The 24,639-nt window shown below is 50.7% G+C and overlaps 1 protein-coding gene across 1 annotated transcript in view; it reads left to right on the forward strand.

Moving 5' to 3' along the window:
• Positions 1-24,639, forward strand: part of GFRA2 (GDNF family receptor alpha 2) — a 64,479-nt gene that overhangs the window by 12,962 nt on the left and 26,878 nt on the right. Inside the window, exons 3-4 of the mRNA XM_090053684.1 lie at positions 5,694-5,777; positions 15,936-16,284. Of these exons, the coding sequence (XP_089909810.1) occupies positions 5,694-5,777; positions 15,936-16,284 (433 nt within the window). The remainder of the gene's footprint in view (positions 1-5,693; positions 5,778-15,935; positions 16,285-24,639) is intronic.

A 24,639-nucleotide genomic window follows, 5' to 3' on the forward strand; every position in this document is an offset into this window, starting at 1 on the left:
GGGGTGTTCTCACAGGCCCATGAAGTGACAGTGCATCTCTTTCTCACAAAAAAGAGAGCTAAATTACAGGGATAGGACCCAGGACTCTTGACTCCCACTCCTGTGACCCCACCCAGAGGTTCAGATCTTGCTGGTGGGCTGACGGCAAGATTGAGTCCTGGACTGAGACGGCAGGGCCTGCTGTAGGACCACCCAAAGCCACTCTACACAACTCCACCATGCGTCGGAGACCGCGTTATACAGACAGGCTTCCTGTCCCACAACCGTCCAGTGTCCCCTCACCGTCTGTGACATTGAGAGACATCCAGTGGTACGGTATTTACCCAGCACACAGGCTAGGTGACAGGTCTGCATGTCCCCATCTCTGGCCACTGCTGGATTTGCCCACAATGCCTCTGGTTAATAGGTTGGCTTTTGGCTATCTGTCCTCCTCCCACCTTTGTGAGCCAGGCCGGAGTGCTCCTGGCAGCTGGGGGGCTCTGTCCTTTCATTAAGCCAGGCTGCTTCAACCCAGGTGCCTTTCCTGGAGGTTAATTGTATCATAACCTGCTTAGGAGAAGTTTGATGCCCTTTAATACTTGATAATTTACCTAGCAAGCAGCAAGGTTCAGCCGGTATTTAATTATTTATTGAATTGGAAAAGCAATATGCTGGGAGGTTACAGTGTTTCCTAAACACACTTTAATAAAGGTGCTATTTGTCATCGGGGCATTAGTAAACCAAGCAAAGCAAGTGTGTTGTCTTCAAGTGAGAGGCTTAGAGTCTGACCATGCATATTTCTTTTCATCTTTTTTTTTTTTTTTTTTGACTCCCTTCCAGGTTTATATAACTACCCTGTTTCATAAGGGGGGGGGAGTGGCTGGATTATCATTATGAAGAGCTTTTTGTACTATAGTTGTATATGCAAGCCTCAAGCAAGTTTTTCAGATAGAAGCTGTCTAGGATCTTTGGTCTGCCTAGGGAGGGAAAAATAGGCACGTAATACGGTGCCGCTGCCCCATCTCAAAAGGCATTTGGGGCTATGTGTTGGCTACTGGGTACCTGATTATGGGAGCAATGCCTTGTCAGGAGGTGGGTTAGCTGAGGAGTTGCTGTGGAAGCAGCCAGCACCTGGGGCCAGTATTTTTGTGCTCAATCCCTTTTTTACGCCTGGATAGCTTTGGACAGGCTGCTTCCTGGACAGTGGACGTTAGATAGGAGATCCGAGAAGCTGTGACTGGTGCCCGAGTCACCGTGGACCAGTGCTAAGGGAACTGCGTGGCCTCGCGTTTGTTTGTACTATCATTGACCTCAAATCTGTTAACCTTAACCCTAGTGTACAGCACAATGCAGGGGGCTGCTGTTTAGCCACAAGCCAGATTAAGACCAACACTGGTGGCTTCTCTATCCAGTCAAATGAAGGCTCGTGGCTGTGGGGAAGTGGATTGAGACCCCACCAACGTGTTTTTTCAGAGACCCCCAAACAGGCAGCCAACACTAACAATGATGTTGGAACCAGATGAGGCTTTGCTCACGATGTGCCCCTTGCATGCTCTGGCTTCGGCAGGGTGGGAGGGTGCTCTTGGTTCCTGGTCCCTGGCAGCTTGTCGTGCCTTGCAATGCCCTGGAACAATTTCCAGTAATGAAATGCATTCAGAGATGTCTACAGAGGAGCGGGTGGATTGGGCCTCGGCTATTCCTGATTACTTCCTGCCTGTTAATAAGTCTGTTTTCCAGGGCAAAGTATCATGTGATTTCTTAATTATGGAATAAACACTACCTTTGTCAAGCTAATAATATCCTGAGCGAGCACAGGCTAGAATTAGTAAGCTAGAAACTTCTCTAACGCCTCTTAACCCTCTTTCTGCCTGAGCATCTTCCCCCTCTAGTGAACTTGCTGCTTGTTCAGAGCCCCCCCAGCGTGAGGCCTGTTTATCCGCTAAGCAGGGGCATTGCCTGTGGCTGCGTAGGAAGCCTGCTTCATGCTGGCCTGAGTGATGGCTGCATTCAACACTGACTTCAAAGGACCAGGTGGTATTATTCCCTGTGGGGGAGGCTCTGGGTGTAAGCCACTGACCACAGCAAAGTTTGGTTTTGATCTGTATTACAGCAGCAAGCTGAGGCTGTCACTGGGATCAGGGCCCAGCTGTGCCAGGTGCTGTGCGCACACATTGTGAAAGTCCCTACTTCAGGAGTTAGACAGAGGAGAAATTACCGAAATCTTAGAGACAGGGAGCTGGATGTGGAGGGTCAGGTGAGCATGTGTTACTCTGGGACTCTCTGGCCAAGTGAGGGATGGGCATCACACCCCCTGAGTCCTAGTGCATTCCCCAGGCATTTCCCAGATTGGGCCCAGCAGGACCGGGTTATTCCCAGTTATACTAGTAGCTGTGCCACCAAAGCCTGGTGCACCAGCAGATCTATGCTGGTGTAGGGGGTAGCATGGAGCAGGACCTGGCCACAGCTGTTGTGTTGTGGGGGTGGGGGGTATGGCTAATGTGTTTAATAGCATATTCCTGTCCTGGAGAACCCCCTCTGGGCAAAGGGCCAGCTTGGAGCCGTGCCATACCTGGGTCAGCCTCTGCCTCCAGGGACTCGGTGTGGTCTTTGTGGTTAAACCAACCATCCTCTTTGGCTTACGGGGCCATGTGTGGTGTGGCAGTTCAGCTGCTCCTAACACCTCCCGTGCAGCCCCAGCTCATCCATCACCACCATAAGACACTTCCGCTTCTGCCAGCGTTGCCTTTTATGCAAGAGCTATCTGCGGAGGTGCCCTGCTCCTCCTGCCCGCTGTGGAGGTGAGGCGGACATGCGTTGAAAGAAATGGAAATCGATGCATGAGGCTATTGGTCAGTCTTCACTGGGGGCTTTAAGCGGCCTTACATTGATTTTTATTTTTTTTTCCTCCTTGCTGAGGAGACCACTTCCTCTATCGAGCCCCTATTTCCAGCGGAAAGTGCTGCCGTTAATGATGCTTTCGCTGATCTCTCCTTAGACAGAGACCATGCAGGTCAGTGTGTGAGGAGTATGGAGACAGTTTCAAGGAACAAACCTTGTTATTTCTTAGAGTTGCTCTAGGTCTAGGGATTTTTGGTCTCCAGTCTTGTGAGCTTACCTGGCAGGGGAAACGCCATGACCACCCAGGCAGTTTTCCTAGTCGCACCCAGGGAAAACCGCTGTTCTGGCATGGAGTAGTACCCATGGAGGTAATGTATAGTTAACTTTCACTTCCGGTGGGAAGATCTTGGCTTCATGCCTACTTGGAAATGGGAGACTCCTCCCTCGTTTGCTGCTGGGGCCTTATGGCTGAGGGCAAACAAAACTCGGGGGCACCCGAATCCCAAGTCTCTGGGCTTGGGCCGGCATGTAGGATGCCTGCCAAAGGATTTGGACATGTCTGAAGCTCCTGGTGAGAGTGGAGGATGTGTGCTGGTAGTAGGGCCATGTATGGTTCTGGACCGATGCATTGATTTGGTTGGGACATGACTTTTTTTTTTTTTTTTTTAAAGGAGACTTGTGAGCTCACCAGTCCTTTCTAGCCAAATTTTGACCTATGTGAAGTCCATGAGCATTTTCCTTCAAGACTTAAAGGGATGCCTCTCATACTGGGAGCTTTCTTGCATTTGCTTTTGCAGTCCCCTTCATCAGGCTTCAAGCTCTTGAGACTTTGTCGGGCCAGCTTTCAGGTTGTGGTCAGTGACAGGTCTGCGGGCTGGAAGTTGGGCTTGCAAACGTCTGCACTACACCAAGCTTGGGTAGAGAACAATTAATAAAGGTTTCTATGTTCAAAAAAGGCAGGAAGGAGGACCCGGGAAACTGTAGGCCAGTTAGTCTTACCTCAATCCTAGGCAAGCTGTTCGAGAAAATTATGCTGGCACACATGCAGGAGGGGCCAGCAGGGGACTGCATGCTGAGGGGCAACCAGCACGGGTTCATCAGTGGCAGGTCCTGTCAGACCAACCTGGTGGCCTTTTACGATCAGATCACCAATTCACTGGGGGGGGATGTGCGCACACTGGAAGGAAACAACAGGCTACAATCAGTCCTAGACAGGTTACAGGGGTGGGCAGATGTGAATAGGATGGGATTCAACACAGACAAGTGCAAGGTGATGCACCTCGGGAGGAAGAACCAGCACCATATCTACAGGTTGGGGAACTCCCCTCTTGTCAGCACGGAGGCGGAAAAGGATCTTGGAGTCACCATTGGCTCTAGGATGAACATGGGCCGGCAGTGTGGGGACGCGGTCAGGAAGGCCAACCGCACCTTGTCGTGCATCCACAGATGCATCTCAAGCAGGTCCAGGGAGGTGATCCTCCCCCTCTATGCGGCACTGGTCAGGCCACAGCTGGAGTACTGCGTCCAGTTCTGGGTGCTGCACTTCAGGAGGGATGTGGACAGCATGGAGAGGGTCCAGAGGAGGCCACTCGCATGATCGGGAACAGCAGGGCAGACCCTATGAGGAGAGGCGACGGGACCTGAACCTGTTCAGCCTCCAAAAGAGAAGGCTGAGGGGGATCTTGTGGCCTGTTATAAACTAGTCAGGGGGGACCAGCAGGCATTGGGGGAGTCCCTGTTCCCCTGAGCACTGCTAGGAGTGACCAGGAATAACGGTCACAAGCTGGCAGAGGGTGGGTTTAGGTTAGATATCAGGAGGTGCGACTTCACAGTCAGGGCGGCTAGGATCTGGAACCAACTTCCAAGAGAAGTGGTGCAGGCTCCTACCCTGGGGGTGTTTAAGAGGAGGCTAGATGAACACCCTGCCGGGGTCGTCTGACCCCAGTGCTCTTTCCTGCCATGGCAGGGGTTCGGACTAGATGATCTGCTCAGGTCCCTTCTGACCCTAGAAACTATGAAACTACTATAAATGGAGTTAGCAGGCTGCAGAGGGGAACAGGTAAAATGTCAGTATTCCCACCCCATTCAAGTCCTTCCTCGCGCATATTTTTGATTAAGGTGCTGCATTGAGGGTAGAGGAATCTGGGTTCGGCATCTTACTCTACCACAAGCAGACTTGGCTCAGCTTTGCTCAGAAAATATTCTCGGTGTCCTCATTTCTCATCTTTGTAATGGGGGCAGCAAGGGCTCAGCACAACAGGGCTGCAGTGGGAAATTCTGTCACATTTGGGAGTACCTCTGATATGATAGGATGGCTGTGTAAGTCCTGGGTAGGGTCTTGGCTCTCCTATTGAAACAGCAAAGATTCCTGTTTTTCCAAAATGAACTATAATTACAGCTGGGCGGAAGACAGTTTTCCATTACAGAAAAAATTTGGCCTTATCAAACCTTTTCCCCTCTTGAATTGGATTGAGAAATCTCTCATGTTTTCAGGGACTGTAAATCAAACAAACCCAGAGACCTTTCGTCTTGAGTGAATCAGAAGGTTGCATTTTGAAGTCTTCATTAAATTTAAACTATAAAAGGACAAAGCCAAAAGTCATGCTGGCTTTTCTTTATCAATCTTTTTATTTTTTTTAAAAACTGAAACGGGGAAGTTTCCTGACCCCCAAAACGGTTGACAGGTCAATGGGATTTGGATGCTTAATTCTCTATAAGACGCCTTTGCAAATACCAGTGTCTTATAATTAGCTTTCCTAGAGTGGCTGTGGGGTTGGGGGGCAAGGGCTGGCAGCGTAGCAATGGCAGTGGTGGCTATTGTGTTTATTCATTGTAGGTTTTCCATCTTTTTTTTTTTTTCCTTTCCTCCACTCCAGGAGAAGAATTTTATGAAGCTTCGCCTTACGAGCCAGTCACTTCTCGTCTCTCTGATATATTCAGACTCGCTTCAATTTTCTCAGGTAATAAAAACAAAACATGCTTTCACTGCTTTATTTTTCCTTTCCTGTGAATAAACCTGCTACCGGGCTCCATGGAAATGAAAATTAGCGGCTCCTTCTCCCATTCCTCATTCCCTTCCCTTCCAGCCTGTCTACCACCTCCTTAAATCTTAGCTGCACCCCTTGCATCCTTATGCCTTGACATCTTAATTATCTGGCTAACCTGTTTCTGCCTATAGCTGTGGATGACGTCATGAGAGGCCTGTCTGTGCAGAGATTTATTCTCAATTACCTCCCTGTGTGAGTGTGCTTAAGTCTGGGATAAGAATGCTTTAAATCAAATTAGTTTAAAGATTCGGATCAGTAGCAACAAGGCCCTTTTTGGCTTTGGCTAGACCTGCCATGCACTGGGCGAGTGATCACACAACCCGCTGGCAACAGAACCGTGCTTTTTTTGCCTCTGTGTGTGTCTCAAATCGATAGCCCCAGAGCCTTGTCTCGGTCGAGCTGGCGTATATTTGCATCCCCTTTGGTGGCTTGACTTGGCATTTAAACCAGAGTAACTGAGTACAGAGCCTGGTGCTACATTTCCAGAGCGTTGGACTGATGTGGGCTTATCAGTAATGCAGGATGAGGCTAAAAGACAATGCACAGAGCAGCTGAGTGACTTAGCTCGCTTAAACAGCTACAGGCGGGTGCAGGCTTCACAGCTGTGCCATACAAACTGGCATGCATGCCCCAGCTGCAGTCCTGCTTCCTGTTTTGAATGCTTGTAAGTTGGACTTTTTCGTCTCCAAATGCTAGTCCCTTGCAAGGGGGAGCAGGTGAAGAGGAAGTGAAGAAACGGAGCTGAGGCTGGAAGGTGCTCTCAGTTCTTACCTTCCACTCATGATGGTGCTCAGAACAGCAGCCTCCTCCTGGGAGTGGCATTTGTACAAAGATGCTGTAGTTTAGGGTTTTTTATTTTTTTATTTCCCACCCCTCCTTTGGACCCAGCTGCTTCCAAGCCTCACGTAATAAGGAACTGATATAGTAGGCTGGAGATGTTGTAATTCGCTCATTTGTCTCATAGACGCACACAATGTGTTCTCTCCCCCAGCAGCCTGCCTAGGCCATTAAGCTGAGATTTCCCCAGAGGAAGACAAAGCTCCCAGTGCCACGAGGGATCTGAGACTGGCACCATCCCTGTTCCCTGGGTAGGATGTAGGATGACCGCTGCTGTAGCAAGCAGGCATAGGAAGGAGGAGGAAGGGGAAATCCATACTCGTGAAGACATGCCTGGAGGTTATCTGGCCTGACTTGAACCTTTGTGGACAGGGGATGTGGCCACTTATCCCTTGCTTTTGGGCCAGCTTTGAGCACTTATAAGAGCCCGGAGATGGAGCAGATCTGTTTGGAAAAGAGTCTTTCAATGAGTGGAGATGTGTGTGGGTGGATTTCCTGGTTTCCTGCCTCCTGAAATTTTTCCAGGTGACAAGAAGGGTCTGGAGTGGTTTGGTGGTCCCAGTTTGAAACAGGAGAAAAGTTTAAGTGATGTGCTGGGGGAAGGTATTCTTCAGACAGAGCTGGTTTATTGACCATCACTTGTTCACTGGAGCCCCCGGGGCCCCTTGTGAACCTTCACATGTATGAACAGCATGACGTTTGAGCAGCCCAGAGAGCAAGAGCAAGGCACAGTTTGTTTAGTCGGGAGGCCCACAATTGCTGCTTGGAAACTTCCAGCAAGTGACTTTTCCTCCCTTGAAAATGGCCTTTCCATGCAATTGCCCTTTTTTTTTAATTCCGTGGAGAAAGATTCCATTTGTGCAAAGCAACATTAACAGCATTGTTTTCCACTGGGAAAACTGGAATGATTTTTTTTATTTATTTTTTTTTTGCCTAGATCTGTTTGACCTGACTTGGAACACTTTTCTTTATTGAATGGACTGGAAACGATTCCTTTCTGAGTCAGTTAAGAACAAAATGAACCTGCCTTTTAAATGCAATGCCCTGGGGGAAGGGCTGTCCTCTAGGGAGCCCAGCTCATAGCCACGGAAGCAATAATACCTGTAAGGCAACATGGACCCAGCTGGCTAATTTTAGGAAAGGCAAAATGTTTCAGTCAAAAAATGTAGATGTGAGAGCCTCAGCCTCTCCAAAACACAACTTTTAGAACATTATGTCCTGCAAAAAAAATCCTGTCCTGAATCAGGACGCAAACTAATGTTGACATGTGTTCTGTGAGATGGAAATTTCAAAGCTTGCTAAATTTTTAATCCAGTGGGTTTAAAACCAAGATTTTTCCTGGCTCTTGGGAATAAATATTTGTGCATCGAAGTCTGTTTGCTACCTAGTAAAAAGCTCCTCGCCCTGGAACTGAAGATTAGGCTAGACTAATTGGACCGGCCACACAAGTGTTGCTGGGCTTCGTGGGAGAAGAACCCGCTCTGGGGTTTGTGCTCATCTGGAGTGGAATTGGGAAAGAGAAGGGAGTCTCTTGGGACACTTGGGCCTATGCTTTCCAAAATGGCTAGCTGGAACCCATGCCAGCAAAGTGCAGGTCTTCAGTTTGCAGGGGCACAACCAGGGTTTTGTCCGTTCACATGTAGGGACTTGATCGTACAGCTCAGGCAGGAAAAGCCCATCTCTTCAGGTGCCAAGATCCCAGGTACCACCTCTAGAGATGACCTGTTCAAGGGCATTATTGCAGGCTGAGATGTCTGTCTTGAGACCTCTTGAGGGGACCCAACTCTTAGGACAGAGCTGAGCGCTCTCCGTTTATCCCTTTAAATCCTTTTGAGGTCCTGGGAATTGTGGGCTCTCTGATCCCAAGCGACTCCTGGAGACGTTCATGTCATCACCTTGTGACGGAGGGCGGAAAGGGCCGTGCAGGCTGTCCGAAGAGATGGCTGAGGTCTGTTGGTCTTCTCGCGCCGTCTGGGTGTCCTTCCTCTAATGGCGGGGTCGCTGAGACACCCTCGGCTCTCCTCGCCGGGACAGCCATCAACGCTCCCTTGCCAGGGCGGTAGTGCCAGCCCTCTCCTGCAGTCAGCTGCCCTCCAGCCACGTAACCCTGGGACCAGGCAGGTCTTCTTTGCCCTTGCTCCCCCATTCCTAAGGCACCCTTGGGTACCAGCCTCGCCTGTACCTCTTGCTTGGAGGAGCCCAGGAGTCCTCCAGATGGGCCATGTTGCTATAGCTACTGAGTTCAGCCGTGATAATATAGAAGGCAAGAATGGAGTGGAAGGGGCAGAATCTGATTACTCTGCAGAGATGTATTACATGCCTCATTGCACTGTCTGCAAGGTTAGGGCTTCTTTAAGAGAGCATTCCCAGCAACGGGGCAGACTAATAGAAAAATGTCCCTTCCGTTTCTTCCAAATAAAAGCAGTTAAGGGCACAAACGGCTGCTTCTGTCAGCAGTGAAGTGACATATTGCTGTGCTCTGCTGAGAGGTTAATACTCATAGCAGGAGCAGCAGAGGAGCTCACGTGCTTCTTACTGCGCTGGCTGGCCTGGCTGGGAAGGGCTCGCTCAGGGCAGGAGTGAAGGAGGGGCTAGCACAGCCCTGTTACCGTTTAGACTGACTATGGATTGGCGGGCAGAGGCTAACCAAGCATCTGGCTAGTCCTCGACCTTGACAGTGCGCTGCAGGGCCTTGCTTGCAGCCTCTGAGCTGTCATTCTCCAGTGTCACATCAGTGGCCTGCCTAATGCGAGCATAGTTGTTCTCACTTTTGTTCGCTTCCAAGCCTCTAGTCTCAGGCAGAGCGGAAAGCGGATTTCTTGTCTCTTTCCTGCTCTGTTCAGCACCGTAAAAGAAAACTGAAGGCAGCTGCTCGACTAATTATCAGCCGTATTGCAGTAATGCCCAGCTGTACCCAGAGCCCAGATTGTGCTAGGGGCTTGGGCAGACACTGGTCATACACTCTGCAGGGTGGCTAAATTAACTCATCTCTGGGCTGAATTTAAAAGCCTGGCTTTTGCTTCTGAAGTGAATTCGCAAAGCTCCTTCCCAAATGGGACGGCTCTGGGTTCCAGACAACAATAGCATCTATCCTTCCCACCCCACCCTCCCTGCCCAGCTCCCCATTATTGGATTAAATTATCATCAAGGAAAGATTTAGCTGGTGGCTCGTAAGAGAGGCAAAAGCAGCGGGGATGGGGATTATGGGTTCATGGTTTGAGTTATTCACCCTCCCCCCCCCAAATAAAACTAAAAAGAAATAGCTCTGGAATGGCTTTGTTTGGATGCAGCGGCACTTACTAGAGCGTGGGGTTGGCCTTACCCTCTGCCGTGGGGGTCTGGCGGGCGGGCTGCGGCAGAAGGCTGCACAGAGGGGCATATCGCTTTCACAGCAGCATGGGGCATAAAGTGATTATCTTTAGGTTGCATCCAAAGCCAGATGCAGAAAAACATGTTATTTAAATTTCACAGGATCAGGTTCCTCACCACCTGGCTGTCAGAGCATCAACACCATAGAGGTTACGATTGCTCCCCAATCCACCACCCTGGTGCGGGCTTGGTCGACGATGCCAATGCCCCTGCCCTAGCGTTTCCACCCGCCTTTCCGCTTGATGCCCTTTCCTCCCTCCCTCATTGGCCCTGGCAGTCTCCAAACCCTGCCTTGCCTTTCCCGCTACTCCTCTTTGCCGTCTTGCTGGCAGCCCCATCTTTCACGTCTTGGGCAGCGGGTCCCCTCTATTCCACACCCCAATCCTTTTGCCTCCAATGCCCTTTATGTGCGGCAGAGGCCAGAGTTTCATGCAGCGGCTCCTCTCAGCTCCTCCCCTCCACCTGGCTGAGCTTCCTTGCTCTGCCCTTGCACGCATAACTGTAATGAGGCTGTGATGTTAGGAAGCGAGGAGAACGAGCTGCCCCTCTGGGATTCCCCCCCTCCCGCCCTGACCCGAAGCCCAAGCGATTGAAGCAAATGAGCTGTTACTGTTGTTTGTCGATAACAAAGCTGAGCCAGAGCAGTGTTAATTGCCTGTGGGGATAGCAGTGGGATTACGTTCCCTTTCATAAAGGGGCTGTGTAAGCAAAGAGGGAGGTGATGTACACAAAACGCTTGCTAGCCATGGCCTGGCTGACCTGATTGGGAGTGCCTGCAATACCTTAGGAGGCGATGCGGAGAGGCTGGGACTTCCAGGGTCTGAGGCTTCTTGGCATCTCAACTGCACGCCCTGGCTTCCTCTGGCCCCTTGTCATCTGAATTGGTAACACCCGATGCTTGAACTGTCATAAGTAGCTAGCCATCTCTGCTCCAGAGAGGCCAAGGCTGGAATGAAAGCAGGGGCCTTGTTGCAGGCAGCAGCAAAGTGGGGAGCTAGGACCGGACTAGCCCTGGGTGCTGCGAGGGAAGAATGGGAGGCATCCGCAGAGCTGTGTGTGGGAGAGAGCTGCATAGCAGGCTAGTTGTACCAGCCCCTTCTGTGGTCAGGAAGCTTTGATGTCCTTGTCGTACAGTCTCCGTCCTTTCCTCCTCCATTTGTGCAGCTCCTTCCCATTAGCTGCCTCCTGTGCTCTCCCTGTCCTTGTTGCTAGGATTGTTACTCTGGTGCTGGGGGGGTCCCCACCCGAGCTCAGTGCTCTCTGGTACTACATGACTCCTGTCCATGCTGTGAGGAAGGGTGAAGGGTATGAACTGTTTGCACCGTTTTCCCGCAGGGCTCCCTCCAAAAGCCCCACCTCCTCAGATCCCAGCTCCTTTCCACCTCATGAAATGTTAATGCTTGTACCTTATTAATGAGCTCCCCAGAAACCGCGCTCTTTCAAGCATCAGCTCTATTAAAATGCATCCAGGTCCCTGCAGGTCTCGGGTAGGGCAGGAGTGGGTGCTCGCAGGGATTATACAATAAGCTGGCACTTTGCATAGCTCTCACACTGATGCCGGCGCATTGGAAAGCCATCGCGTTTCACTCTCGTTAACCATTTATGGGGCTTTGAGGAGAGAGACTGATGCACCTCAGCTCTTCCAAATGGCATCCTGAGGCTGGTACCCAGCTGGGCCAGTGCCCCAAGTACAAAACAGATCGTGGATGCAAGGCTTAGTCTGTTGGACATGTTAAAAAGGAGGGTCTAGGAGATGGAGTGAGACCTCCATTTCTGGCTGGCTGCCCGTCTTCCAGCACTATGCAACACCTGAAAAAGGGTACTTGTCTAGTATCTTTCCTAATACATTTGGTCCCATGAAAGTTATCCTCCAGAAACCCTTGCCTCTTGCATATTTCCTGGACCATCACAAGTACAACACCCGAACCCCACTATATCCTCACTGTGGCATATGAAGAAGTTGCCAAATTACAAGCATGTTGTTTGGGATGGGGGAGTGGGTCTTTGAGTTTGCTCTTGTACCCTGAGCTGTAGTTTTCCAGGGATGTATGCTGCCTTAATATTGCCTCAATATCTTCAGAGGCCTTTCCACAAGCCATGCCAGGGGAATGGCGTGGGATCAGTAATGGGTTGCACATGTGTTTGGGTGGAGGTTGACAGCTATTTTTCACACACTGCATTTTCAAATGCGGTGCGTCATTTGGAGCGGTGCTGGCTGCGAGTGAGGACAACGGTTGTACCAAATGTAGCATCGCTCAACCCAAGGCAATCCCAGGAGTTCAGCCTGGGGATTAGGGAAGCTCTCAGCCACTCTGGTTTCAACCTCCTCTTCCGGCGGAGGTTGCTACAGGGAAAGACACTGGAAAGCTGGGTAACAGGCTGGGCTTCTGTCTATGATGCCTGAAATGCTTATCCTCAGAGAGATGGCTCTGTGGATGGTCCCATTCCCTGCTTCTCTGAGCAGGGGCTGTGGTACAGAGGGCTGACTATAGGGAGCTGGTAGTGGGGATAGCCAGCAGCCGTGGAACAAAATAAGATGGGGTGGAAACCAGAAAGGGAGGCTTTTACCTAGGCCAGTGGTCTCCAAACTTTTTTGATCGCGCACCCCTATCAGTAAAAATTTTCTGAGCACACACTCCCAATATATGTATATTGATTTATTCATAAATTATATACATGTACTACTGTACTAATGTATTATGCACATTATAAAAAAAGCACAAAAATAGAAATTAAATTGTCGTTGTTTTTACCTCGTAATGTGGCTGACAAAGAGCTCGTACTAGGAGTAGGAGAAGTGTCAGCTCTGCCATTTTCTCGTTGCTCTCATTATTAGTATTATCTTCAATCCGCGGTTTCTTTGCAGGAATCTTTTTAAGCCACTTGTCCATTTTGTGAGGGTTAGTTTAATTAAAACTAGATAATGTAATCTGTAAATCCACTTAACCGGGCACATGTAAACTGCAATACCCTGAAAGCGAACGAACGCTTCTTCCCTCGGGATACCTCGTGTACCATACATGACACGTGACCATCCGACATACAGACTGAGTTAGGGCGCCAGTGTCAATCTGTATATTAAATATTGGTAAAGCTTAATTTCTTTCTTATTTTTTTTTTAGGTAAAAAATAAATAAAAATACAAGTTCTAATATTTTCTTCGCGCACCTCCTGGGATCGTCTTGCGCACCCCACTTTGGAGACCACTGACCTAGGCAGCTGCTTGCCATTTGCTAATTGCTGGGGCTCTGCAAATATTTCTGTTAGGAAACCCTCCTTGATGCTGCCATTTGTCTCTGCCAGGGGAAACCGGAGAACAATGGAAGAATCCAGGATCCTGGCTGGCTAACTGGGGAGGGGCAATTAGGGAAGAAATTACTGGTGCAGTCAGGTGACTTTAAAATAGCACCTGGCTCTCCGAGGGCAATTCATCACTTTGACAAAAATTTCGGCTTTCGCTCCTTCTGCGTGATGCGTGTTCCCCCCGCCCCCTCCCGGTTTTGCTGATTGCTGGGATTCCAGGCGCAGATGCAGGGCATCCAGCTGTGCACTTGGCACGCCACAGTTTCCTCTTCACCATCAGCAGTCTCCACTTAACCCCCTTCTCCCTGTCACCGCCAGGCCACACGTGGCCCTGTTCTTGGCACAGTTTGACATGCAGGGAGATGGGAAGTGCTTCTTGGAAGCACGTTGCATACATATTTACAGGGGCTGCTGTGCTGATAATGCCAGTGTTGGCTTGGCCCACTGCAGAAGCCTCTGTGCTGGGGGGGCTGCCTTGGGACCAAAGGACGAGAAGACACAGGGGTAGAGGTTACCAGGCTCCTTGGAGAATCAAAGGAAAAGCGTTCCCTGGCTTGGCCCTTGTACACTGTTGTGGGCTGCTCTTCTCCAGAGCCTGGTGAATAATTAATGTATATTCATTGAATAATTGACTACAAATATATTGCAAATTCATGACCTCAGTCAGACACTGAATATTACTTGATCCCTTTGCCATTTCTTGTCTGGTTCGGGTTAACTGCTTGCACGCCAGATGAGGACCCCTAATCTAGGCAGACCCTTGGGGAACCATGCATTTTTGGGTCCAGGCAGACCCAGTCCTGATGATAGATACACCCATCAACCATAGGCAGAGTGGTGGATTTGGGGCCTGCTAAGCAGGAGCTGGGGAGGCGAATCGGCTCCAGACTCCCATGTGTTTGTGTGTGTGAGGAGGGGAGGATAGTGCTCATGCTTTCTGACTCTGATGCAAAGGAGCCAGACTTTGGGTATGGCACGAAAGGATCTTGAGTGCTTGCACCTCATAGAAAAATCCTGCGAGGCAGAAGCTGATCCAGCTCTGCATTCTCAGGGCAAAGTTTTCAGCAGGTGGATGGAGAGGTGCAGCATCCTGTGCTTCAGTGGATACTGCATTTCCCTAATTCCTCATGCCCTCAACCTTCCCTCAGCCCTCTGGTTTGCAAACTCTGCAGCTACTCCCCTGTGTCCTCTGCCTGAACATATGGGCTCCAGGTGTGGGGTAGGCAGCCCCAGCTCTCGGTGGCTTGCTACCATGCCTGGCCAACCCTTCTCTCAGATGGCTGGTGCTCCACTTTGCCCAAGCTCTGTGCACGCAGTCAGGCCTCGTGCTGGTGAATGGATAGTGAGGTCTACAAGGGCTGGTGGGCCCGGGAGCTAGTCCTGCTGCTTGGCTTTCACTTCCTTCTCTGGGCACCACTGGCTTCTGAGTGCCCCTGGAAATTTGTGCTCTATGCAAGACACCCCAGGCCCAGGTTGCTGTTCTTGGGGCTTGATTCTTGTTTGGGCCATGCCCTATTCCTAAGATCATAGGAAAGAAGGGCTGGGAGGGACCTCACAAAGTCATTAAGCCTTGGCAAAGCAGAGAGGCCTGAGGCCTAAGCATGAATAGGACTGTGGTGCTATTCCGATTCTTCCACATTTGTCCTCTACTCATCGTTGGACCAAAAGAAATCTCATGAGGTTCAATAAGGACAATTGCAAAGTCCTGCGCTTAAGACAGAATAATCCCATGTACTGGTACAGGCTGGGGATTGACTGGCTAAGCAGCAGGTCTGCAAAAAAAGGACCTGGGGGTTACAGGTCCAACAAAGAACCAACAGTGTGCGCTGGTTACCAAGGCTGACAGCACACTGGGCTGCATTAGCAGGAGTGGTGTCAGCAGATTGAGGGAAGTAATTATTCCCCTCTATTTGGCACTGCTAAGGCCACATCTGGAGTCTTGTGTCCAGTTTTGGGCCCCTCACTACAGAAAGGATGTGGACACATTGGAGACCCCAGCTGACTTCCTGCCCCTTGGGCGGAGGGCTGGATCGATGATCTTCCGAGGTCCCTTCCAGCCCTGATGTCTATGAAATATGAAATCTATGAAATATGAGAGAGGGCAACAAAAATGGTGAGGGGACTGGGGAACATGACTTATGAGGAAACGGTGAGGGAGCTGGGGTTATTTAGTTTGGAGAAGAGAAGACTATGGGAGGATTTGATAGCAGCCTTTAAGTCCCTGCTGGGGGGGGCTGCAAAGAGGATGGAGCTGGGCTGTTCTCAGTGGGGACAGACGGCAGGACAAGGAGCAAGGGGCTCCAGTTGCAACAAGGAAATTGAGGTTTGATATTAGGAAAATTTTTCTCCCTAGGAGGGTGGCAAAGCACAGGTTACCCAGAGAGGTTGTGGAGTCTCCATCCTTGGAGGTTTTTAAGACTCGGCTTGACAAAACCCTGGTTGGGATGATCTTGTTGGGGTTGGTTCTGCTTGGAGCAGGGGGTTAGACTAGATGTGACCTCCTGACGTCCCTTCTAGCCCTCATCTTCTGTGATTGTAACCCTGTCTCCCTCTCTTGGGCAGGAATGGATCCCACCACCAACTCCAAAAGTAATCACTGCCTCGATGCAGCCAAAGCCTGCAACCTGAACGACAACTGCAAGCGGCTGCGCTCTGGCTACATCTCCACCTGCAGCAAGGAGATCTCGGCCACCGAGCGCTGCAACCGCCGCAAGTGCCACAAGGCCCTGCGCCAGTTCTTTGACCGCGTGCCCAGCGAGTACACCTACCGCCTGCTCTTCTGCTCCTGCAAGGACCAGGCCTGTGCTGAGCGCCGCCGGCAAACCATAGTCCCCTCCTGCTCCTACGAGGACAAGGAGAAGCCTAACTGCCTGGACCTGCGGAACATGTGCCGGACGGACCATCTCTGCCGGTAAGGACTACCCTGCCCCAGCTGTCACACCATCGATGCCAGCTCCTTGCATAGCTTTTCACCAAACCCGGTCCTTCTGGCAAAGTAAAGGGGAGTCTCTTCCCCTGTTCCCAGTTCCTCCCAGCCCAGGTGATGAGTGGGCAGAGAGGATGCTGTGCTGGAGTTGGGGAGGGAGCCCTGGTAAAATCCCAGTATTGTGTCCTGATGTCATTTGGAGGCAGGATGGGGTTGAGCTGCCCAAATGCTGTGATGCTACAGTTAGTTTGCAGCCCTCTTTGGTTGCCAGAGTCTCCTACTGCTGCTCTCCTGTGTGCGTGTCAATGGCTTCTCTTGTATTATGACCTGGGGCTGGCTGGCTGCGAGCCTTGTCCTGCCACTGGCCATTTGGACCCTCTGGCTCTGGGAAGTGTTTGGCTAGTCAGCTCTTCTTCAGGGATGGAAATAGTTGCATCAGATTCTGCACCGGTGTGACCTGCTTTGCACCTCCACAGACTTCGGGGAGTCTGGAGAACTGGCATGCAGTGGGATGGGGGGTCCGGCTTCAGGACTTGTGTAGCACTGTGTTGATTTGCACCTATAGCAAGTGAGACAGTTGTCACTGTTGTGCTAGTGATGGTCTCGTGCTGCCATGTTTCATGGCCAGCACCTTGCAGGTGGATTAAGTAGCTCTCCTGTTCCCTGGGAGAAGCCTGCAAAGGAGGTGAGAGTGGCTGAGGTGAGCATGGCCACTACCTGGATATGAGCACCACGATAAGCTGGCTTCCTGCCTGTAGACTCTGGGCACTGCACGTCCCGATATACCTTGTTCTTTGGACTGCGTTCATGCTCCTCCTGCTTTGGAGCCTGGAGAAGAGCTCTCCTACTTGCATGTAGACTTGGAGAGAGAGAAAGGGGTGTTTTGTCTGTGAAAGTCATGTCTTGGGTGCGGAGCTTCAGCTGCTCAGATTGCTCCATCTACCATATTGACTCCTTCCTTCCGCTGCATGATGAATACCTTTTTGTTTCTGACCAAGCTGGGGGAACTAGTGGAAACACTCTGGTACATGGATAAAGTTGGATTTGATTTTGACCAAGAAGGGGAAGAAAACCCTATGAAAGCTTTGGGGTGATTTTACAGCCACGGCGGTCTGGGAAATGGAGGAGAAGCAAGAGTTCTTGCGGATGATATCTTGTATTGAACCAACTGCCCGGTTGGGCTGAACTTCGACAAGCTTTCAAAGGCTGCTTTTGCTGTAGACTGCCTCGTCTTGTGGTAGTCATGCTGCTCCCAATCTCAGATTTAAAGCCCACTGGGGTAGGTCTGCAGGAGCTGCTGGCCCACTTCTAACTGCAGCGAAGCTATTCCTTACACGTGTGTTTAATCCCCAGCACAGGGGGCCTAGGTCTCGTTGGCTTGCTGTTATACCAATACCAAGGCTCTTACCTCCTGCATTGTCATGGGCAGACTGGGGCCTCGTGGAGCTCTGACCTCCATTGGGAGATGGGTGCTGAGAAAAGAAAGACAGCTCGGTGCTTAGGGCATAGGTGGGTCAGAGAGTAGCCCCCTGCAATGTGCCCTGAAAGAAGTCCCTTTAGCCCTCTGTGTCCCACTTGCCCATCAGGGAACTGTGAACCTCAGCAATGTCTGCCTTCGGAGGAGTACGGGGAGGATGAATACATTAAAGAGTGAGAGTTGCTCAGACACTTTGCTGATGGGGCCGTTGAAGTACCACAGATGGATCTGTCCCTTGGGTCACTTTAAACCTCCAAGCCTGAGTCGTCTCTGTCAGTGAAGTCGATTGCTTTCCCTACGAACTAAGTCAAGGGGGATCAGGATTTTGCTCTGTTGTGAACCTTATTATTCATACAGCAAAATCTCCCACCGTCCTCCGCAGAGGCAAATCAGGCCCATAAAGAACTCGTTTAATATAGGAGGTGTGTCCGTTCCCCATTGAGGTGGTGTCGGCTTCCAGAGGCGAGTGCCAGAAAGAATAAATAAAACCATCTCCACTCCTCGTCTCATGGCAAATGAATGCGTTTGAAACTTCTCAATGTGGCTTTTTATCAAAAAGTAATACAATAAGCCAATGTCTATGAATAAAAGATTTCAGGTTGGCTCTGCAAGGCGGCCAAATTAATGGCAGCTTTCCGTCAGCAGGTATGCGAGTCTGACGCTTGCTCAGACATTAAACGCTCTGGATGCATCCGACTCCGGGAGGGAAATAACCTGCATTAGGAAAGTGTTGAGAGAATGCCTGAGAGAATATAGAGCTTCAGAGCATTAATTATAGGCCCGTTCCAGCATGAAATGAAGTTGAGGCGGGAAGAGGAGAGAGCCGCACCGATGTGGGAAAGTGTGTGACATTTTCCTATGCTGTTTAACTTTGAAATATGTTCCTGGCAAAAAAAGGGGCATCGATGATGGCACCGAGTCACGGCTTCAGGTTTCTCTTCCTAGTGCTGGAAAAGAAGTGAAGCGTAGTGGTTAGAGTGGGAGGCCAGGACTCGGGTATTTGCCTGTAGAAGCTGCATTTTGGAAAGTTTGACTTGAATCACTCTTATAGACATGGGAAAAAAGAAAAGAAAAGATGATGCTAAGCACCTGCGTTATAGGGTGCCCTGAGCTGTGACGATGGCCTGTGGAGCACTTTGAGAGTTGTATGAAAGTTCGAGGGTGGCAATGTCGACCTTTATAGCACCCAGGAGTCCTGACTACCCATACTCCTCTATTAGACCCCACTCCCCAGCGCGCGCGCACACACAATTTCCAGTCCTCTGCCCTAATTCTATGGGCACATTATGCCAGACTTCTACCCTGAGTATAAATCTGCCATGGTTTCAGGATGGTGCTTGTTTTGGGCCAGAGGTCCTGGCTTGGGAAGGGGTAGTGAATCCAAGGTGCCTGTGGCAGCCAGTGTGGCCCTGCCCTGGCATTTTTTTGCATTTCAGGATAGACACACTTGGGCAGCAAACTTGACCTCCTTGTATTTGCAGCTGTAAATCTCTTTAAGAGCAGAGACTTGTCTGGAGCCAGGTGCTGCCCAGCCCCTCCACTGAGCTTTCCCTCTGGGGAAGCTGGCAGAAGCAGCAAGAGAGGAATTTTCTCTTTAGCTGCTGCCCTGAGAGCTAAACAGGAGATTTGATTCCCAGCATCGGGAATGGAAATGGCTCTAGCAGATGCTTTGGCTGAGCATGTGTGGAGACTGCACTGTGTGTTTGCATGCACGGGCTTTGTGTGTACTTGTATTTTTTGTCCAGCATCTCTGATCCGCAGTGAAACTCCTGCTCTTTCACTCCTGAGCCCTGACAGCTCTGCTAGCTTTCACCGGTCCTGTCCCGATGGCTTCTCCATCGTAGATCTGAGTGAAGGCTCCTGCTGTGGTTTTGGCAGCACGTATTCCCTTGCCTTCAGAGGTGATGTAGTGCTCTTAGTATCTTTGTCCTCAACCAGCTTCAAGCTTGAACCCTAAAGGTAAAAGCTTAGTTACCTTATGGTTTTATATACCACTGCCCATCACCGTGGTATTGGGGTATCTTCCATACAAAACTCAGAGTAATTGCTAATCCCTGGTGGATTTCATGGGGTCTCTGGCATTTTTGCCTTTCCAAAGCAAAAAGACTCCACCGTGCTTGGGGGTGAGGGTTTTGTTTTAAAAGTCTATCGCCTCACTTCTGTTGAGGGTGAGGTTGGGCCGGGGTGATTCTTTCAGGGTTGGTTGTTCTTAACATTTGCTGAGGACTTTGGGAGTTGAAGGGTCCTCAGTGCTGTGAGTGCTGGTGTTGTGGTGGAAAGCCGGAGCCAAGATGAAGGCACGGTCCCACAGAGCCGAGCAGCAGCATAGTGATGTGTCTGTCTCCCTGCGCGGGGAGTGCAGCTCTGCAGTTCCCTTGCCAGCTTCTCCGTCGAATTGCTGAGGGAGGCACAGAGGTTTCTGGGTAGCAGGTGGCATGAATATACAGCCAGGTGCGACTTGGACAAGGAGATCTGGAAGAAAGCAAATCCTGCCTCTTTGATCTCTCCTCAAGAAAGATTTGTGTGCGTGTCAGCTGTGCATTTGTCAGGCATGCATGTGTACATTATATATCAGTTAGGGTGAGCGGTGTGTTGGGATTCACAGACTGTGAGGCTGGGAGGGACCTCAGAAGATCATCCGGTCCAGCCCCCCTGCACTAGGCAGAAAAGACAGCTGGGGTCAGGTGACCCTGGCAGGGTGACCGTCCAGCCTCCTCTTGAAGATCTCCAGGGTAGGCAATTGCACCACCTCGGAGGGAGCTTATTCCACAGTCTGGTCACTGTGAAGAAGGTTTTCCTAAGGTTTCCAGGGAGTGGGGCAGTCGGATGCATTTGTGGGTGTAGCTGAAGTGTGCTGGAGAGGGATGAATGACCTAAGGGCCCCTTGGAGTACACACGTGCCAGAGTGACCGGTAGCTGTGGCTAACAGTTACAGCGACATTTTGCAGAAGATGCTGTTCAGGGATGGCAAACATTGGGGGTCAGTCTAGTTGAATGGCTCTCAACCTTGGGGTGCCTTGAGATCCTTTCAGAGGTGCCATGGATTGCCACCTGGTTTGCACTGTTAGGTTTGCAACCATGGTTCACAAGATAGACTCAGAGGTTTCAAATTAGCAGTCCATACTTTTGGGGTCTTGCTGAATTCTTCGCAACAGAAAAAAACTGCTCTGTTACGTTTCTGTGGTCAAAAGAAAAGTTAAAACCAAGAGTTAGCATTTTCCAAGGGGTGCCTTGAGTCTGGAAAGGTTGAGACCCGCTGGTCTAGTTGATGGAGCTTGGATCTGTGTGCGAAGGGGCAGGGGCCGGCCATCTGAGGGCCTGCGCTTCAGTCATGCTGGGGTCTGGAGGAAGTGTCACCTGAAATCAGAGAGATGAAAATCTCAACTGCTGGTAAAAAGCCAAGGAAAAACATCATTAGCGCCAGATTTGTCTCGGTACATCTGAGCCTCTCATGACCCTGTCTCCCTGACTTTGTCCATCTGTCTATGTGGCTGCCCGTCCGTTTGTCATCTATTTGCAGTGCTGTCCCTTCAGATGGGCTGGGAGCCTGCAGGAGTCCATCCCCCTGCCCTCTCTCGCGCAGCAGCTGGAAAGGCTGAAGCTTATGCTGGCTCGTGTCTCCATTTCCAGAGGGGTTGGCTCTTTGGCTGTGGCAGGCTCTAGCCTGTTGGTTGCTGAACTGATTGCATATATCCAAGAATTGACGGAAACTGCCCTGATTAGGTCCCTGCTCGTTGAGTGATATCACTTGCCCTTCCTAGGGTGGTGTAGGGTATGCTAACACTGGGCAGCACAGAGTTCGATGCCCGTTCTGTCTCCCTTGACAGTACATGCCATGCTGAACCCACACAAACTCAATATCTGCTCACCTAGATGCTAGTCCCGCAGATTGGCAACCCATGCCAGGCCATTGGTGCTTGCTTATAGGTTTTTTCCAACACTGCACGCTCCAGCTGTCAAATATCTAGGTTACTGGGGCTTGCCCAGCATTAAGGGGTTCCTGTCTCTGGAGTTTAGAAAGTGCCAGATGGTAGGTGGCATGCAGGCAGCTCCAAGTGTGATAGAGTCTGGGATGCGCAAGACTTCTCACTGCCTGGGCCAGCACCCACCATGATTACACATCACCGAACCAGACAGACCAACCCGTTAAATAGCACTAGCTCCAATTTCGAAACCACCTCGTAAGCCCTGCAGGCGGGAGGCGCTGTCTGATGAATGTGAGCAAGCGGTCGAAACCTCAGCTCTTGATTGCCCAGCTGGTAATGAGATGGCACCCCATTGCAAACCTGGCTGTTATTAGGAACGGGGTGGATGGAGTCCACATCCCTTAAACTGCCTTCACCCTGGAATGAGGCACCATCCCCGCTGTTGAAGTCTGCTTCACCTCTCTCCTTTCAGCTTGAGATGGAAGTGATGTGAGAACCTGGAAGCTGTCCTTGCTGCATTTCTCATCAGCATCACAGCAGGAAAGTCTGGAGGTCTTGCAGAGCAAGCTGCTCAGGTTTGGTCCCCAGGCTAGTGTGCCTGGCTTGGTGGCCAGCTCCATTTCAGAGCAGAAGACCTCTGCCTCCCAGCCATTGCTAGCAGCCCTCCCCTAGTGATCCGGGCAGGAGTACTGCTGCATCAGGGGCTTGGTGTGGCAGCTGGGATGCTGTGTGTGAAAACCTTCCCATAATATTGAATGCATCATCCTGGGCCTTAGGCAGGGCATGCTGGCAGAGCAGCTGAGTGCCCACTCAAGGGGCAGCAGGAAGAGCCCCAGGGCTGGCTGTCACTGGAAAGATGTTTCCCATCCCTTATTTGTCTTCCAGGCACTGAGCACTGATAAATAAGGAGGCATTGGCCCTAAGCCACCAATGAGGCTGTAATGCCACTTTAGGGTGCTGGGAAACATGTATAAGTAGAGCACGCATGCTCTGCTTCTGCTTGCTCTGCATCTGCTGTGATTGGAGAGCAACTTGTGCAGCCCTTATAGACTTTGCAGTACTTCTGAGTGTCATGAGGGGCAGAGGAGTGATGGCTACGGGACCTCTGTCATGCTCCTGCTTAGTCATGGGCTCCGCTGCATCCCAGGGTGCCCACTTCTTTGTCCTCAGGTCCAGCTGGTGGGAGTTTCTCTGCAGCCAGCATACTCATGGTCGAACAAACCATGAGCTACCTCTGGCTTTGTGTGGATCCTCCTGCTTCAGAAGGTACTGTTCCTGCAGATGGGAGCTGGAAAAGATTCACTGCCTGCTGTTAGCAGTATCACGCCACTGAGCAGTGCTGGTTGTGTGCAGTGAAGGGCAGAGTTATGGGGGCGCAGTCGCTGGGCCATTATAAAGCAGTGCAGAGTTAGTTTTGAGCCCCATCTTCATGGTCTTGCTACCTTAAAGCCTGTTTTGTAGGGGTAGTGCGATGGGGACAGGCAGGAGAAGTTAAGACAAGGGGGAAAAAGAGAAGGGAGATGGAGAATTAGTCATGGTCTTTGAAGGGCTCTGTGCTCGCTGTGCCATTTGCAGTGAGATTTTCAACTGAGCTCAGCACCCACTGGGCGGTGAGCATCTCCACGGACCTTCTCCCAGCTGGATGCTGAGACCTAGTAATGATGACCCAACTAGTCACTGCCTGCTGTAACTCATGAGTAACTGTTGAACGCGGGGGTCAATTTTGTAGGCTTGAGTCAATTGACAGGACCTTTAAGAACATGTTATGTGCAGGTACCTTATCAGCCCCCGATCGCTGAATGATGCTCCTCTCCCTTATCTTTACATGGGACCGGGAGTGTTGATTGAACTGCAAAATGAATCGGCAAGCTGCAACGGTACCTTGGAGTGACGGGCGAAGAGATAAAGCTTGTGTGTTGGAATGGGAGGTAATTAAGCCTCCAACTTCACTGCTAATGGAAAGCAACACAGACTGTAATTGGAGACCCTTTAAGTAGAGATTTCTGCTGTTATCTCACAGTGGTTGGTGTAGGAAAATAACCCTGACAAACCAAAGGGGGAAAAAAACCCCAAGCTGCTTGTACTAACAGCAGAGTGATGATGCTGTTCATATAAGCACAGGAGATGGAGAAGGGCCGGATGCAGTGCTTGTCCCAGCGCAGCTGGACACAGGCCATTCACAAGGGAAACAACGGATGTCCCATGAGCATGGTGCTGGAGAGCACAATCGGCAGGGTTGGTTCTGGTGAAGTGAGGGCTGGGGAAGATGTTTCTAAAACGACCACATTTTCAGGCTGAGCTGAGCACCCAGGTTCAGAAAACCACAGCTCTTTGCACGGTGTGTGCTTGGGCTCCCAAAACCAGTGGGCTTGGGCTCCAAAAACAGAAGGCCTGTTGAAGTCAGTGGAAAGACTCCCTTCGGCTTCAGTGGGCTTTGCATCAGACCGTGCTGCCGTGTTTTCGGGAGACGATACCGCACGGGCAGAGACGAGGCCAAATTCAATCCAGGCTTGCAGGACTTTCCTTCAGGAAGGAAGGGAGTTCCCAGTCCTTGGCCGTGCTGTTGGGCAAGATATCCATTCAGGTGGTTGCTTTTGTGACTTGGACACTTGGATCATCTTGATTGATGCCTGTGAGGTGCTGCAGTGATCGTGAAAGGCATAGGAGACTGCTTGCTGTGGTGCTGAAGAGAGCAGAGTTGTGCATTAGTCAATGGAGCATGTACACAGTCTGTGCTATTGGAAGGAGTAAACAGGATTAGCTTACAGACACAAGCTGTGACGGCAAGCTGGCTACAGACACCACTGTTGCTACCAAAAAAGTTTCTCAGTATTCTCCAAGGGTTTGGTGCACAGCCGTCAGCAAGAAAGCAGCTGCATGCGATCGCGGTGGAAGCTACTCAAAGCTCTTGGCACAAGGAAAGCAAATGTTTGCCTG

Source organism: Crocodylus siamensis, chromosome 6 (assembly GCF_052110815.1).
Source record: "Crocodylus siamensis isolate JL-2025a chromosome 6, ASM5211081v1, whole genome shotgun sequence".
In the NCBI taxonomy this organism is placed as follows: Eukaryota; Metazoa; Chordata; order Crocodylia; family Crocodylidae; genus Crocodylus; species Crocodylus siamensis.